The sequence below is a fragment of the Copadichromis virginalis genome, linkage group LG3, assembly GCF_057382275.1.
Source record: "Copadichromis virginalis isolate Kocher_CV1m ecotype Utaka linkage group LG3, C_Virginalis_male_GT1.1, whole genome shotgun sequence".
Taxonomy (NCBI): domain Eukaryota; kingdom Metazoa; phylum Chordata; class Actinopteri; order Cichliformes; family Cichlidae; genus Copadichromis; species Copadichromis virginalis.
In genome coordinates, this window is record NC_140620.1 from 46,820,744 (window position 1) to 46,837,986 (window position 17,243).

Here is a 17,243-nt window from a genome sequence, read left to right on the forward strand (position 1 = left end):
CACAGAGACGCGTGTCTCATTCAAATTGATTTTATGACTCGCACTATCCTCGCAATAAAGCGTTTTCTGGAGAACCCGTCATCCTGATGGTAATTGCCTGCCATGCAAGACACACCATACACAGTTATATATATAAAAAACTTCACACATAAACTTCAGGTCCTTTATATCCAGTTTTATCTTTTCTTCCTGCTTGACAAGCCAGTACAAATGCAATTAAAGAAAATTGCAGGTTGCATCACCTGTGACTCACACTTTGCTTTACGTTCCCAGAAAAAGAAGGAAAAAAAAAAGCTCAGAGCCTCCTACAAACAGCAATTTAATGGCCATTTTCAGCACTCGCTTCTATTTTGACTTGATTGAATGATTAGTGACTCACAATGTGAATGACAAACATCATATCCCTGTGATCACACACAGTAACTGTGAGTCTTATTTTTGGCTGACAGGTACTGAGCGCTCATTAATCAAAGTTAAACAATGTATTTTGATGTGCCGCAATTTTCCTTTCTTCTGTTCCAAAGTAAAACATCGCTTTCATTTGGTTTCTGCTGTGATGCTGACTCATTTCTCTGCGTCTACACGCAGGGCTACGAGGAAGAGGATGCTGAGGCATTTGATGTGAGCCTTACTAAGAACACCCAAGGACTCGGGATCACTATTGCTGGTTATGTTGGAGATAAGAATTCAGGTGAAAAACTGATTTTTTTAAAAATAATATGGAGATTTTATATTTCTATTATATATGCCAGTTTTTAAATTGTGTTGATAGGCCACGTAAAACCAGAGTAGAAACCAGGTAGAAACAGGAGCAGTGATACGCCTGCTGCTGTCAGGCCTGCAGGTATCAGGCTGTGACGTTCTCCTTTATAGTGGAGTGGTACAAATAATTTGTGTGGCATCTTATTGAATGCCGAACACCTGATCGTTCTGTAAATAGTTTGAAATTTCTGATTATATTCAGGGATCTGTAATTTGTAAAGTTAGTAAAAAGTGCCCTCCGTTTATTGAAACACAAATTGAAACACATTTAATGTCTTCACCCATTTATGTGTCTCAACTGTTCTGATTCCTCAGAGCCCTCTGGTATCTTTGTTAAGAGCATAACAAAAGACAGCACTGTAGACCAAGATGGCCGTATTCACATTGGAGACCAGATTATAGCAGTAAGTACACTAATTATGCTCTTTTGGTTACGGCTGGCTTCTGTTTTCAGCAGAACGAGATCAAACATGCAGCAAATGTTTCATATTATCATTGATTGTGATCAAATTTACACATTTAGGCAATGGAGGGAAATTATGAGATGCATGAATTTGAATAATTCCCAATTATGCTTTTTATTTGTTCTTCTTGCGACTCTGAATATAAAAGAGTTTTGAAACAGGACACCGAGCAGTTAAGTCTGTAATTTCATTACTGTAGGTCATTAACAGTGAAGCCATGAGTGGATGTTTTTACATGTTTTCTTGAAGAAGTTCTGACTTACTTGTGTGCTGGTGTGTGAGGATGGACTTGCTTTGGGAGTTCACCTAAACGCTCATGATTGTGAGGGATTTAAAACTATCTACTTCCTACCTGCCCTGAATGACCTAAATGAATGAAGTCGTGGATTAGACGACACTCGGGTGCAGAAATCAGTCTTTAGTTAATGCCATTGCAGTTCATCTCTTTCCAGCAAGAACATAGATGGCGCTTCAGCACACTCATATTGTGCAAGCAAGCCGTTCTGCCTCTCCTTTAATCCACCGGCTCACGAGAGATCGCCCTCTGCAGGTCGACGGCGTGAACATCCAGGAATACACCAATCAACAGGCAGTTGAAGTGCTGAGACACACGGGCCAGACGGTCCACCTTAAGCTGATCCGGCGGGGCTTCAGGCCCGATGAGATCCCCCCTGTCACAGCCCCCGTTGTCACCGTCCTCCCCCCTTCCACCACCATCCCCACAACCACCACCGTCATGAAGGAGCTGGAGCTGGAGAGAAAGAAAGCTGAGGAGGCTGCTGAAGGTAGGATGGATTAAGTGAGAGAAATTTAATGAGGATAGATTAAAAAAAAAAATCCCTTACTTCTCATCATCCTGTCAAAAAAGGTGTCATTTGATGTGTAAATTTGGCTCAGACAGGAGCTTCATGATGCAGTGAGGAGTCATTTCCATGTGACTCCAAAAGGAAATTTCAGACACTTTTATGGTGTTGTAAACAGATGCAAACAGAACTTACTCCTGCCACACACAAATGTTGTTGGCTGGAGTTATGGCCTAAAACAACATCATATGCATAGAGTGAGGAAGCTGAAGCCTGAACACAGGATCATTCAGTTGCAGAGAAATCGACTTTTTCATATTGCGAGTAACCATTTTACACCAATTCCTAATATTGAAAAATAATTGCTTATTGCAGGTTAAAAGGTTCCTCCTCATAATAGCAGCAGAATACTCCCACGTTACAGCCCCGTCGCTCCTAATTAGAGGTTGAAATATGCTAATTAACGCTGCTGACAAATGCCAAGAGGACAAAAACTATTTTCTCAGATATGGCAATATAGTTAAGTGCTTTTTAAGCACTACCCTTCGTAGCAGTCAGACTGGCTAGAAATTTAACAGCCGTCTTTGTACGGAATCCAAAACTTAGCATCATGTTGGTTGAGAGTTGAAGTAGATCAACTTTCAGAATAGTAAAATAGTGCACAATGCATAACATCCCAACCAAGGAGAAACCTGCATTTATCTTCGTTCTTGTGTGTTTTTCTAATACCTTTGCATTTATGTAATATTGGCATTAAATAAGAAGAAACTTATTTAATGCCAGGACCTCTGGGCTGTTGCAGAAGAAAGTCAAGCAACTTGCACAAGTTGTTTAGTGTCGGCAGTAATAGATGGAGACTGAAAGTGATTATTTTTAGCACTAGGAAGTTGAAACATGAAGAAAACCAGAAAACCAACAGCTATGAGAGAGACTAAAGGGAAGAAGGGTAGAGTAGTTTTTGGCTGCTTTGAAAACTCTGAGTATAGGAGAAACAGGAGTGTGTGTGTGTATGTGCACAGTGTGCTTTTTGCTCAATCATTAAATGAATGAAACAACAGAAAGAAATCGAACCATTAACTTAAACTGTTGTCACATCCTTCCATAACAATCTGCTGAGTCGTATTTGTATGCTGGAACTTAAAAGACTTTAATATAAAATTCACTTCATGGCAAGTATTCATTTCATGGGTGACCAGTTCTGTGCCTTGCGGAACCCCAAAGACAAAAATGAGTCCCAGGCTCATTAAACGTGTATTAAAAGTCCTGGTATTTTTATGGATTAGCAAACATTAGCAAAGGCGCTTTATGTGTTTTTGATATAAAGGGAAAAGAGAGAAGGTCCTCTTTCAAAGCAAGAGTGATTAGGCACTAACAGATTCTGTGTCAGTGTTGAGGGTTTTTTGTGCTGTGCGTGTGCTGCTGGTGGAAGGTCGATGGCTCCTTTGTGCGTCTCACTGTCCGTTGTGTGTTTACCGTCTCCACAGATGAAAAGCAGCTCCACACAAAGAGTGAAGGATCTGATGTCAGCCCTGCCACGGATCAGCTAACAGAAGACAAACATGGTAGGAGGCTGAGATGCTTTTTCCGTGTGCTTTAGCAGTGATATTGGGCCCAAATCTGACAGATAAGGGCTTCTATTGACAGGACCGCACCGACTAGCAGCACACAATGTGAGGACATGCTGAGACGGCTGCTGTTGCTAGGTTCAGACATTTAAATGGTAGCAGATAAGGGTTTATTTGATCTTCCACGACACATTTTCAAGTACTTTGCTTATACTTGGAAGTTTATGGTGCAGTGCCACCTGTGAATGGCTTATGACAACACCGTCTTAATTTTTGTGTGTTATTGCATAACATATTGTGTTTTTGAAGAACCGAGCTTAACACCTTTTGAAGAGGAGGAGTTAATGAAGAAGTGGCAGGAAATTCTGGGCCCAAGTAATGAAGTTGTGGTAAGTTTACTGTTTAGATTCATAGCAGATATTGTAAAAAATAACAGTGACCTGGGTCATCAAACAAAAGGGTCTGAATCATTGACAGACTTCACATAAAGAGATGTGATTTACTGTTACCCTGACAGGTGGCTCAGGTGGAGAAGTTTACCGAGAACAGCGGTCTGGGCATCAGTCTAGAAGCCAACAGCGGACATCATTACATCCGATCTGTCCTTCCTGAGGGACCGGTCGGTCGCTGTGGCAAGCTGTTCAGTGGAGATGAGCTTCTTGAGGTATAATACTCGAAAATTACATTTGTTATTAGTATTTACAGAAGGTTGGTTGGTTGGTTCATGGAGCTTAGTTTTAGTGCAGTACATATTGTCATACAGCAACTCTGGAAGTACTTACATTGATTATAATGGTCTTTGTGGTGTTTCCTTTGTAGTTATAACACAGTGCCTGACAACTGCTGTATATGCCAATAAGGCATGTATGGGCTTCACTTATTAGGAATGATTCCTACCTAAAAATTCACCAACAGAGGATAAGCTTCTGATACAACTTCACCTAATTCAAGGATGCTTGGGGAAGAGGGTGAAGTCTGAGGAGGTTACGCTCCATATATTTCCCCAAATATAGTTCCCCCAAAGAAAGTAATAAAAATCACTCCACATAGAGCTGAAAGCTGGATTAATCAGTGGTGTATCAGCTGTTTAAGTATGTTTCCAAATGAGTTATTTGGAGTTATGGTAAATAAATTCCTGGTTTTACATTTGTTTTTGCTACTTTTAGGTCTTTGTTTTGTATTCATGGCTTGCCTTTTAGCTGTTCCGGTTTATTCTCACCACTCTCATTTCCATCTCTGGCAGGAGGCCGTTTCAGTACAAAGGTCTAAAAACCTCCTGTTTTCTGCAAGAGTGGCGCCAACCTGCAGATTAATGCTAATGTTGCTATGTTGCTCCCTTTCTGCTGGGCAACTGTTGCCACAATAACTTAAGTCAGTGGTTTGCAAACTGTGCAGCGTAGTAGGCTACTGGGAAAATATGGGGTGAATCAATGTTAAATGAATCTGATTTAGCTGGAGAAAATAAACAGGGATTTGCTACTGCAGCTGTGTTAAGCTTTTTTAAAATGAACTGGATTCTTTCGTATGGTTAATGATCCCTTCTCTCTTTTTGAGGAGGGTTGAGGTGCCAAAATAAGTTTGAGAACTGCAAACGTAGGTTGAAAAGGTGTCAGTACTGAGTTTACAACTTTTTCCACTTCCCACACATAAATAAAATAAATAAGTAAATAAATAAATATAAGAAGTGCTTCTTGGGATTACTAAAATTATTCTTTGGCATTTTGCCTTTTTTTTTAGGAGGAATAGTAAGAAAATGTCCACAAAGATCTGCAGCAGAGATCCGTTTAGCTAAGGCTCAGCTGCTGAGAGGCACTTTATCCCACGTGACATGTACTGTAACCACTTGGTCCTGATTTTAAATTCATATTATGATTAGTTTTAAGTTTTAACCTTTCCTTTCTTAGGTCAATGGCATTTCCTTGATTGGTGAGAGCCACAAAGAAGTAGTGAGAATCTTGAAGGAGCTTCCGCTCCACGTGTACGTGACATGCTGCAGGCCGGCCCCCGACCTTCAGCCTGAGGTGGATGCTGAGCAGAGAGAATCAGAGGCTTTGTCCACAACATCGAAATTGAAGGTACCTGCACTCATGATGCTGCAGTCCGTTTAATACTTAATACTACGAAAAACATCCAAGTAAAAGGGTACAAACTTGCAGTCTGCACTTACAGGACACTTTATTAGGTACACCTAGCTAGTACTGGGTTGGACCTCCTTTTGCCTGCAGAGCTGCTTTATTTCTTCATGGCACAGATTCAACAAGGTTCTGATGCTCTGTTTGAACAGCACATCGTGTTGACCCTGTCCACATACCTAAATGCATTGAGTTTCTGCCATGTGATTGGCTGGTTAGATATCTGTGTTAACACTCAGATAATCAGTTGTCCGGTGTATATTACTAAGAAAGTACTGTTGCAGACGATGCATATGCAGGCCTCCTTTTGAAAGCATTACCACATCATAGAATATGTTTTCCTGCCTGTGCATATAAAGCAATTTGAGAATGATGCTCTTTAAGTCTTCCTTCTCTGTTCTAACCCATCAACCATTATTAGCTTGCTGTCAATTGCTCTATCGGGTTTCCACACTGCCATCCATGATGGATTAAGACTTAGTGATAAGCAGGGAAGGCTGAGTGTTTATTAAGACCAATTCTAGCAATACCTCAGCAGTAGCCAGCAACATTTGCTAGAGATATGAGACATCAAAAGCAGCTTTCCTTTGGGTAAGGGGGTTTTCATCTCTCTCGCCTTATCTGTGATAATGTACTAAGGCCCGAGCATCCCAAAGATATTTCCCTTTCATCTGCTGCCAGAAACCTGAGCCAGAAACAGAACTAGAGGGGAGCAGCCTATGGGTTGAGAGTCAAAGCGACGAAGGCATGGGGTTACATAGTGATTTTGGGTTTTTCCTTTCTGTGCAGAATCAAATAGACCTCAGCGGTGTAGTGGTTGCTGAACACCCAGAGGTGAATACAATAGCGGCGACACAGGGCAACGTGAGCGAGGAGGCGATAGGATCCCCTTTGGCTATGTGGGAGTTGGAGATCCAGAATATCGAGCTCGAAAAAGGAGAAGGGGGATTGGGATTCAGCATTTTGGATTACCAGGTGGGATTATGTTCTAGGGTTTAATGGAAATGTAACAAATATCAATATTCAGGTAACAGATCCTTTTTTAACATGTTTAGATGATGAGTTTTTTTCTTTAGTTTTTTAAACGTGTCTACATTGTGCGTATTTCTGTATTATAGGATATTTAAACGTGGCCATATTCACAATATGGGCTACTTTTATTAGATGGAAAAAGCTCGGTGGTGTGTGTGTGTCTGAGTGTGTATTCATATCTTTGTGGAGGCCAAAAATTGGAAGTTTATTTGTGGGGACCAGGATTATGGTCGCCTCAAGTTTGAAGGCATTTTTGAGACTCAAAATGTGGTTTCAGTGACAATATGTTAGGTTTAGGCTAAGGGTTAGGCATTCATTTTTCATGGTTAGGGTTGGGGTAAGGGGCTAGAGAAAGCATTATGTCAATTAGATGTCCCCACAAGAAATGAATACCCCCGTGTGTGTGTGGGAGTGGTTAAGAAAATGACCTGAATTCGATGTGATCTCCATATGAGGCTGTGATAATTTACTCATTGACTTGTGCTGGCTTAACATCACCACAGGACCCACTGGACCCGGCCAAAACGGTGATTGTGATTCGCTCTCTGGTTCCCAATGGTGTCGCAGAGAAGGATGGCAGGCTGTTGCCAGGAGACCGACTCATGTACGTTAACAGCAGCAACCTGGAGAACGCCAGCCTGGAGGATGCCGTCCAGGCCCTTAAGGGGGCCAAGCTCGGCAAGGTCCAGATCGGAGTCGCCAAACCACTGCCTGTAAGAATTGTTATTAGAAAGCATTTGCTTTTCCCCCCTCTACTTTAAATCGCTTTGAAAATCAAAGTTCAAATGTGTTTTGCGTGATTGTAGTATTAAGTGTACGTGTACCTGTCAGAGTTACTGAGATTTACTCTGTGCTTTTGTGAATTTTCTGCAGTATTTGTCAGGGATCTGTCCCTCTACGTATGCAGGGTTTTAAATCCAGCAGTCCATATATCACACAAGTTAGTCTCCAGTCATGACAGCTCAGCTTACAAGGGCTTGAATTTTTCATGCAGGAAACAGTGTGGAGGTAGGCTGCATGGTTTAGCATTCCACCCACTATTCTTTCAGGGGAGGTGACCAGCCTAAAATGCCCTGGACCCTTTGTTTTATATTATTATGTTATCGAATTCTCCAGTAGCACATCCCCTCTTGTACATTTAAACATACAAGGGCACCTGTCAAGATATTAGGTCCGTCCAACGGCATATTCATTGCTCCAGGCAGCTGTGCTCCTTGTACAGGATGTTTCTCTCCCTGCAAAAACAGCTTGCATTCTTTCAGCTGTAGAGCCGCAGTTCTCTTGTATTGAATCTGTCGTTGGATTACTCAGCGAGACCTCTGGGCTGCCAGGGTTAGCTGGATTACAGAGCTGCTGGAAGCCTCTGTGGAGTTATCCTGCTCTGCTGCAGGACGTGGAATGGACTTCTGAGAAGTATTTTGTTGTGTTGCCTCTCAAAATTGAGTCTTACTAGTGTAATCCTGCAATATGCCATCTTGGTTTTCATACATTTCTAGGGTGCACGCTACTCACAGTAAATTGCAAAAGTTCTTTTGCTTTCCATAGAATGCATGTAAAAAACATGAAATTCAGAACGTCGAGATGATTGAACTCTATAGTTAAATAACAGCATCCTCAAAAATGTAACATCGCTTTCCATCATCATTCCATGTTAATTTATTTGCTCTAGGTTTTGGTTAATGTAGTGTAATTCCATAAAGCCGGGGACACTGAAAGAATTTCTCCACTTTCTTAGGGAATATGTGGATATTCCCACTCTCCACACCCATATGGTGAGCAGGAAATAACTTCATCACCCACCATCCAATCATTTGACTTCAACAGTATTTTGGTTGAAGAAGGAGAGGAAGAAGGACTGACTGAGGGCATCCTTTACCGAGCAGAGCCTGCATTGGTTAGTTAGCTTCTGGGAAAACTGAAAAAAATCTATCAATCAATCACAGCTCATGAAAAGGGAAACACAACTTATACTTTTGCTTCCTTCTCGTAATTTTGAAGCGTACCATGCTTGTAATCATGCAACAGTTAGCTTATATGAATGGTATTCTAATAAATACACGCAGTCGATTGAGGGTTTTATTGTTAAGGCTTCATTAGCTGTAGCTACATCAATTCTGATTGACTTGCATTACATTCCTACAATAGCATGATTAGTGATTCTTCCTAAGTGTCCCAGCTATTTGTATTTTGATCCATTACGGCAGATTGATACCAGTGATGCAGACCTGCCTGATGAAAAGATGTTAGGTCATTCTTACTCCGGGATCGAGGACGACACTTTCCAAGCTTCCATGATCGCTCTCCATGGTAGCACCTGTAGCACAGACCTGGATTACCTACACTCATCCACACCTAAGGTAAGGACCTTTATTTATAAAATGTAACTGAAATGAGAAGCACAGCTTGATATTGTTTTCCTCATTTCATTAAATGTTACCGCACCATCTCGTGCCCTTTGTCACAATGAGCTTTACAGCATGTAGTCATTATTCTTTGGGGTTTTTTGCTATGGAGGGCCAAAATGTCATGAGACATGTTTTCTGTTCTTTGTTAGGGCAGTAACTACATTACTGAACTCGGTGTTATATCCACAGCCCCAAGAACTGAAACTCTCCAAATGGATATTAAATTATAAGGAAAATAACCCCGCAAAAAAAGAGTAAGGAGCAGACAAACTATTTTCCTAAGGGTATCTGTGTGTTTCCAGTTTTCCCAAAGGCCACAGCCGACCTTATTTGTAGGGCCTCGCTGCGTAATTTATCGTATAATAGGGCGGCCCAGAGGGACGAACGTGGGGCAGGACGACTCGTGGCAATTTATAGTACTGGGGGATTTCACAAAATACATTTCAGCTGTTTGTACCAAGCCCGACAGCTCAGCCTCAGCGTGATCATGTGCTCCAGAGGAAAGCAACAAGTCTCTTGATAAATTTACATCAGTGACCGTAAGAAATGCACCAGCTTTTCCGGACTGTGAGGCTGGATGTTTTTTTTAACCTTTCACTCCGTGCCTGTTTCCTGAACAACAATGTAAAGTTCACCACATTGTAACTCGCCTCAAGAATGTCTCTGCCTTTAAGTTAGTGAGTTCTCTGTTTACCTGACTATCAGCTTGTTCGTTTGGATGGGGAATGATTTGTAACTTTAATTAGAAAATTGGGACATTCTGCATTCATTTTCTTCAGCATATATCTTATCTCTTTGGCACGTGTTGGTTACAAGTAACGCGTTACTGTAATCTGATTACTTTTTTCAAGTAACGAGTAAAGTAAGGGATTACTATTGCAAAAACGGTAATTAGATTACAGTTACTTTCCCGTAGGAACGCTGCGTTACTGCGTTACTAAAACCGTGATTTTTTGCGAGAATGTCTCACGACAGTGACGTAAGCGAGTGCGACGTTCGTGACAACAGCTGTGTGCAGATCAACAATGGATCACATATCGAGTGCGGGAGAGAGTATGAGCGTGCAGCGTTTAAAGCGTGGAAGTACTGACCTTACTTTGAGTTTGATTCCATAAAAAGTGACAAAAACATTAGCGTCCGTTGTGCGTGGGAAGAAAACTTATTTTTACAGCGAAAAAAAACCCTAAACTTCCAAGCAAGCACCGAGTGCGCAACGACGTAATGGGAAATTCACAGAGAAACTCGCGGATTCTTCAACTGACCGCGGCACACCTGCACCAGTGTAAACCTCCGCCTACCTCAGTCCTGCTTTACAGGTGAAAATAGAGCAACAGGACCGCTGAGTCTTTGACTTTATTTATTTTCTGCTGTGTTTTACTTGCATCTATTTGAAAGACTGAGTGTAAACACAAAAAATATTTTATTTTATGTGCTGGAATGTGCAGAAAATAGGTTTAAATGTTAAACTAATTTATTCAAGTCAGAGAATTTTGCATATAATTAAATTTTTGCTTGATGCATAAAGTTAAAAGATTAAAACTGATAAAACAAGTTAAAAAAAGAGATTTTTCCATTTGATTACATTTTGTATGATGGATTATGTAGAAAAAGTAGAATTGGGCTGAAAGATCTATCGCTTTATCACCTCTTCAGGTTGTAAATCGTGTTTTAAAAAAGTAACTAAGTAATTAATTACTTTTGAAAATAAGTAATCAGTAAAGTAATGGGATTACTTTTTTGGGGAAGTGATCAGTAATTAGTTACTGATTACTTTTTTCAAGTAACTTGACCAACACTGTTAACGACATCAGGTGAACTAGAGGGGCAACAATGAGACAACCTCCACAACAGGAATGCTTTTGCATTTGATTAGGGTCAGTGTCACAAGAGCTAGCATGAGGCAATACCTGGACCCTACAGAGGTTGCACAGGTAGTTCAACTCATCCAGGGTGGCACATCAATATGTGCCACTGTCTCCCAGCACAGAGCATGGAGTAGATTTCAGGAGACAGGTAGTTTCTCTAGGAGAGAATTGATACCATTGATTGCTCCCCATGCTTGCCCGACCTAAATCAAAAGAACACCTCTGGGACATTATGTTTCTGCCCATCCAGCAGAAACATAATGGTTGCAGGTTGCATCTCAGGAGCTTGTCCAGGAGCTCAGTGATGCCCTGGTCCAGACCTGGAACCATCCATCATCTCATTTGGAGCCATACAAGCACATGAGGGTCATACAAACGTCTGAGTACCATTTGGAGTTGGAGTGCAATGAAATTTCAGCCAAATGGACTCGCCTGCCGCATCATTATTTGACGTTGATTTTCAGAGTCTCTTTGATTTCTTCCCTCTGTAGTTGATCATTTTCATTTCCATCAAACGAGGTGGAATCCTTTCATCCCTAACACATTATCCAGTCCAAATCAGTGTAGCTATCCAGCAGGTTTCCCCACATAGATCTCATGTGTTTTCAAAGTGTTCCTGTGCATTTTTTGAGCAGTATATTTATAAATTTGAAACAGTTTGGTCCTGTCTATTCTGACTGAGGTGTGTATATAGTGATTCTTACTGAACTATTAGTTTGTAGTACTGCTTTGCATGCCAAAAAATTACTTATTTAATATTTTGTACATCCATGAGGGGGTTCTGACCTCAAGCTTTGAAACAACTGGTGTAATAAATGACCCCTAATAATAACAACAGTTTAATCTCTAACTTTGGAAGCTGCCTTTAGTAAAACCATCTCACTTTCCTCCATTTGTCAAAGCCCAGTTCAGTGCTGTCTTATTTCAAATTACACTTCATATTTCCTGTTTTAAGTACATATCTATATACTGAGACTCTCATGTTTTATATATTTGCACATTTGCATTTTTTTTAACTTCTGTTCAGACTCCCAGAAGGATTTTTTGCTGAGAACCATTACTATTCAGCCTGGTTCTAATAAAGTCTTAAACGCTGTTATAATAAAACTGCATAATGCACTCGGCTCTCAAGATCTTCAGTAATTTATGCCACTTTCTACTGGCCTCCGATGGCTTTTCTGTGGCTCATTACAAGGAGGGCACGGCAGCGATGGAGGGAGATGAATTGTCCCTGTTGGGCAGTTGTCTAACTAACAGAGTGGGAATGTTCACTCAATCTGCTCTACTTTGTTTTACTCCAGCTTACAGCCCGACTGAACTTGCTGGAGGAGCATCCCTGCTTTGCAGACAATAGTCAAGTCTTCTCTCCGGAGGAGTCGGCCTCTTACGCTCCTCCGAGTCTGACCAGCCACATCCCGGCTTTTAATGCTATTCTGAGCAGCTCCGACCAGTACCTGGGACAGCTCCCGAGCAAAGAAGACCCAGAGGACGGCACAAATTCATACAGCCCGTTTGCTGAAATTGGGAGCAGATCGAATGTGCTGGAGGAACCTGTGGAGAGCCTTAACTATCAGAAGGAGCCTGCTATCTCTTTCGGAGAGATTGTAGACATAAGAGTTTTGATGAAGGTAAGAATTTAACAAGTCTAAATTTTTGCTCGCGATAAGATCAGGAGATAAGATTAAAATGGATATTCTATGCTGTGCACATGTGACAAGGTGCGTTATAACAGCGAGGAAATAATCCTCCATCATTTCTTTTTTAAAGTCTCTCCACTCAGAGGCTGCCTTCAAACGCGAGATAAAAAAGGTTCTAAGCTGATTTGTTTAAAATGATTTTCACAGTCAAATCGCTGCCTTTTTCTCCAGAGACCCTGCTTTGTTTTGGAATCCGGCCTTATTAATATATTTATTTACTGTCATGACTAAGTGTGCTGAATTATCACCTTAAAGGACGAGGAGGCTGGTGCGAAAGAATCTGCAGAAGACGGAGACAAAGCAACGTTGACCTCAGGGAGCAATTTTGAAAGGACTATCACAGTCGTCAAGGGCAACTCCAGCCTGGGTTTGTGCTCATTTCTTTACAATCGTTAATTTGTTCTTTTTATTTGTTTTCTTCTCATTTTCCACAGAAGTGTTAATGAGGTTTCAGGATTGAAAGGTGCATTTGGCCTTTACTTTTATCTCCTGTTTTCTAAATCCAGTTTTATGGAAAAATGATAGAAGCAATTTTTGACTGTTTTCCACTCAGAAAGTCTAATCCCATCGCCATACTCATTATTTGCATTTCAAAACCTGCCCAAGGGGCTGCTACTGGCTCCATGAATATTAAGTATGAACTTCTAAAACAAATAGGTGTTATGAAGTTACAGTTTAAAATCTTCAATTCCTCAATGAAAATCGTCTCTTATTTTGCTCGTTTGTGCTCTTTCAAGGTTTTTATTGGGTGGAGAATATTCGGCATATTTTGCTCTCAATTTGCAGCTTACTTAGACCGAATTCATTCTTAAATAGAGCACACTAATCGTATTTTTAAACAGTTTGTAAATGAACTCTCACACATCAAGCTGTTGCAAAAGGGAGTTTAAAATGTAGTCGAAGGCTTTAGCCGGAGTGTCTCCCATCTGGATAAAAAGAATGATGGACAGTATGTGCAGATGAAGACGAGCCTCCAGAGATATTATGTCACACTCCATTGAGACAGATGTGAAAATTAAATTTATCAACATGTTGACAGTTTCTAGAATGAATGGATTTTCTTGTAGAAGAGAATCAAAAATATAGTCTAACTGTGTTCCTGAGGTAACTAAATGTTGGGATATTTTCTCTCACTGATGTTTTACAGAGCCAAGAGTAGGCACAGTATAAAAACACAAAGTGTAAAAATGGCTCAGAGTGTGCCAAGAAAATATCCCCACACCATTAAACCACAAAAAAGGCCGATACAAGGCAACATGCATCCATGCTTTCGTGTTCTTTATACTAAACTGTGACCCTACCATCCGAATGAGACTCCTTGGTGAGCTGGCGTGAACTGTAGCCTCCGTTTCCTTTTGTTAGCTAACAGGAGTGGCAGCTAATGGTGTGGTCTTCTGCCTCAAGGTCCGATGTGCTGTTGGTCTTGGTTATGATGAGTGGTAGTTTGAGTTACTGTTGCCTTTAGCTCAAAGCCATCTGGCCATTCTCCTCTGACCTCTGACATCAACAAGGCGTTTTCTTTGGATATTTTCCCTTGTTAAAGCTAGTTGTGTGGGAAAATCCCAGCAGATCAACAGTTTCTGAAATACTCAAGTCACTTAAATCACTTAAATCAAACAGTTGCTCATCTTCTTCAAAGGGATGACAGTGAGCGCCTTGAAAGACGGTTTGGGGATGTTGATCCGCAGCATAATCCACGGAGGATCCATTAGCCGGGATGGACGTCTCGGGGTTGGCGATCTCATCCTGGCTATCAACGGAGAGCCCACTGCCAACCTGACCAACGCCCAGGCCCGCGCCATGCTCAGGAGGCACTCTCTCATTGGGCCAGATATGGGGTAAAGGCTATAATCTATATACACGTTTATGCGAAACAATAGCATGCATTATGATTTCAATGAGACCATTATTGTGGCCAAAAATAACAGATTGCGGTTTGCAGTAATTCATTTGACTTAAATGTGAAGCTTATGCCTGTATCATTTTAAATTCAAGCGGTTAGTTTTCATTTAGCCCATATGCACATAATTAGTAATGTCTGGCATTACCGAGTGCATGAAATGATTATTAGCTCCTCTCAGCTATTTCTATGTAAGCCGCGTGGTAGAGTCCGTTTAAATGAGCCTATAAATGCAGAATACAGCAGGCTCAGTAGTTACTGACAGATTATTTTTTTAAAGAAATGAGCACTACTAAAGTTACACTGTTGGCCTGAAACCCTGCCCTGTGAAGGACTTGCCTTACAGGTAAATCGAATGTTGTATTTGACAAGTTCTGCTTGCTGAACTAAACTTGGCAGTTTGTTAGCTTCGGTGCATAAAAAAGCCAACTCTTCACATTCTAGATCTGCTTGTGCACCCGAGGACGATCTGTGCCCATTTTATGTGTGAGTATGACTAACTTCCATGCTGGTGGTCTTTCTGCAACAACAACAACAACAACAAACTCTCTTTCTTTCCATCTGCTGCCGACCTTCATGACAGTCTATTAGAGTTTTATCCAGACAGTTACTTACAGCAGAGTGCCAAAGCAACAGCGAAATATGACTATAGCTGCTAAAGATGCTGTTTTTAATGTCCGTCAGATACACCGAGTAGCATTTAAATAATAATACTGTGAAGCTGCGCACCAGCTTTAACAAATGTTTGAATTTTTATTCCTGTGACAACAGATCTGGATAAATCTTGATTGACTACCACTTTTTTTTTAGCACCTAACCTGCTGTACGTCTTCTTCTTGCTTCCATTGTGACTAACATGTTTAAACACCATAACGCACTGTTTTTCCTGTTTTTCCCTCCACTCATCATTCCTTTATAAGCTCTGCCACGTCTCTCACCGCCTGTTGTGATGTTCTTAATGAACTGACTCATCCGTTTCATTATTTCATTCATTTTCCTCTGTCTGCATGCCATGTATTTTTAAAAAAAAAACACACACACAAATCAAAATCAACCCATCTGCTGAAGATCTGTTAGCTTCACTCAGATGTGCTAATGCGCCCCCGAGAATCAGCCTCACTCTGAATTGTTGTGAAACGTCAGTTTGTCAGCTTTCTTTTGTTTCATTTCCTAAAGGGAGTTTGTTTGTGTTAATAATAGAGCCATCAAATTTGTTCCACGTCGGTCACGCAGTAGGTGATGCAGGACTTCGAAAGCGTCTCAACCTCGTCACAGGGAAGTTTTTTGCAAATAGACTGAGGTCAGTTTTGCTGCAGTCTCGTTCGTGAAGTAAAATCTGATGCAGGGACAACGGCTTCTAAATGTAAATGAGCAGGTTTAAAAGTAGCTGTTTTGTTTAATGAAAAGGTGGCGGCGGGGGGTAGCTGTAAGGATTTGGTTCCAGTTTGCACTTGACTGCGTGTTCTCCTCTATTTTTGTTAAATTACTTTGTGCTTTTGCAATGAATGGGGGCATAATTGCCAATAACGGTGAGTAATAGGGTTTATAAATATGGAGGCCAGGTTGTTGTGTAGTTTGTGAATATCCACTCATTCATGTGTGTGTGTGCTTATGTTTATGTGTGTGGTGGGGGGGGTTCAGCATTACGTATGTCCCAGCTGAGTATCTGGAGGAGTACAAGGCCAGCCTGGAGCAGCCTAAAGACGACGTCTTCACTGACGCAGCTCCAGTGGCAGCTCCAGCGCTGAAGTACGTCCCCCTGCCACAGTGATACTTGTTATGCAATTTGCAGGCAAACCTAAAGGTGAACAGACAAATGTTTATATGCGGAGCCTCTTTTCTATTTTTAGAGAAATTCCCAACCTCCCCGAGCGCGAAGACGGAGAAGGAGAAGAAAGCGCATCTTATAACATCTGGAACCAACCGAGGAAGTGTGTGAACACAGACACATACACATGTGTACCTGACCTTTTGATTCAATTTTGTACACGTATCAAATGTCACAAGGTTTAAAGTGAAAACTCTTGCAATCCCTTATTGGTACCTTCCTCAGAGTGGAGCTTTTCCGAGAGCCGGGCAAGTCCCTGGGGATCAGTATCGTCGGTGGCCGAGGGATGGGCAGCCGGCTGAGCTCTGGAGAGGTGATGCGGGGCATTTTTATCAAGCACATCCTGGAGGACAGTCCTGCTGGACAGAACGGGACTCTGAAGACTGGGGATCGAATTGTAGAGGTAAAGGGACTTTTTGTGTCACAGAACAATCGATGTAATTTATTCGTTTGGACTAAAGTGCTCAAATGTTTGAAATAAATGGCTAGAATTTTTTTTTTTTATGCTTCCTTCAGGTGGACGGAGTAAACCTAAGAGATGCTAGTCATGAGGAGGCAGTGGAGGCCATACGGAGGGCAGGGAACCCTGTCTCCTTCCTGGTCCAGAGTATTATCCAGAGGCCCAGGGTAAGTCTGTATATTAGCGTCTGCTTCCCAGTAACTACCTCGTAATGTAAAGGTCACAATATCCTCACTCTGCAGCTTCTTTTTTGTTACCTCGTGTAAAACTTTTGTGTTTCAGCACAGGCCGTTTAGGGCACTTTCAAAAAGCTAACAGGTACCGTATACG

At 41.4% G+C, this 17,243-nt stretch overlaps 1 protein-coding gene across 9 annotated transcripts in view; it reads left to right on the forward strand.

Annotated features, from left to right (window-relative positions):
- The window catches only part of mpdz (multiple PDZ domain crumbs cell polarity complex component), a 49,008-nt gene that overhangs the window by 12,178 nt on the left and 19,587 nt on the right, over positions 1–17,243 (forward strand). For 5 of the 9 annotated variants that reach the window (XM_085451378.1, XM_085451371.1, XM_085451372.1 and 2 more), the window contains exons 9-27: positions 589–691; positions 1,078–1,166; positions 1,777–2,011; positions 3,514–3,591; positions 3,904–3,983; positions 4,112–4,258; positions 5,499–5,669; positions 6,516–6,701; positions 7,262–7,471; positions 8,494–8,652; positions 8,963–9,115; positions 12,330–12,656; positions 12,981–13,092; positions 14,365–14,563; positions 15,070–15,111; positions 16,267–16,374; positions 16,476–16,556; positions 16,679–16,856; positions 16,970–17,080. In XM_085451378.1, the coding sequence (XP_085307504.1) occupies positions 589–691; positions 1,078–1,166; positions 1,777–2,011; positions 3,514–3,591; positions 3,904–3,983; positions 4,112–4,258; positions 5,499–5,669; positions 6,516–6,701; positions 7,262–7,471; positions 8,494–8,652; positions 8,963–9,115; positions 12,330–12,656; positions 12,981–13,092; positions 14,365–14,563; positions 15,070–15,111; positions 16,267–16,374; positions 16,476–16,556; positions 16,679–16,856; positions 16,970–17,080 (2,769 nt within the window). The remainder of the gene's footprint in view (positions 1–588; positions 692–1,077; positions 1,167–1,776; positions 2,012–3,513; positions 3,592–3,903; positions 3,984–4,111; positions 4,259–5,498; positions 5,670–6,515; positions 6,702–7,261; positions 7,472–8,493; positions 8,653–8,962; positions 9,116–12,329; positions 12,657–12,980; positions 13,093–14,364; positions 14,564–15,069; positions 15,112–16,266; positions 16,375–16,475; positions 16,557–16,678; positions 16,857–16,969; positions 17,081–17,243) is intronic. The other 4 variants (XM_085451374.1, XM_085451380.1, XM_085451377.1 and 1 more) reach the window with 3 other exon arrangements.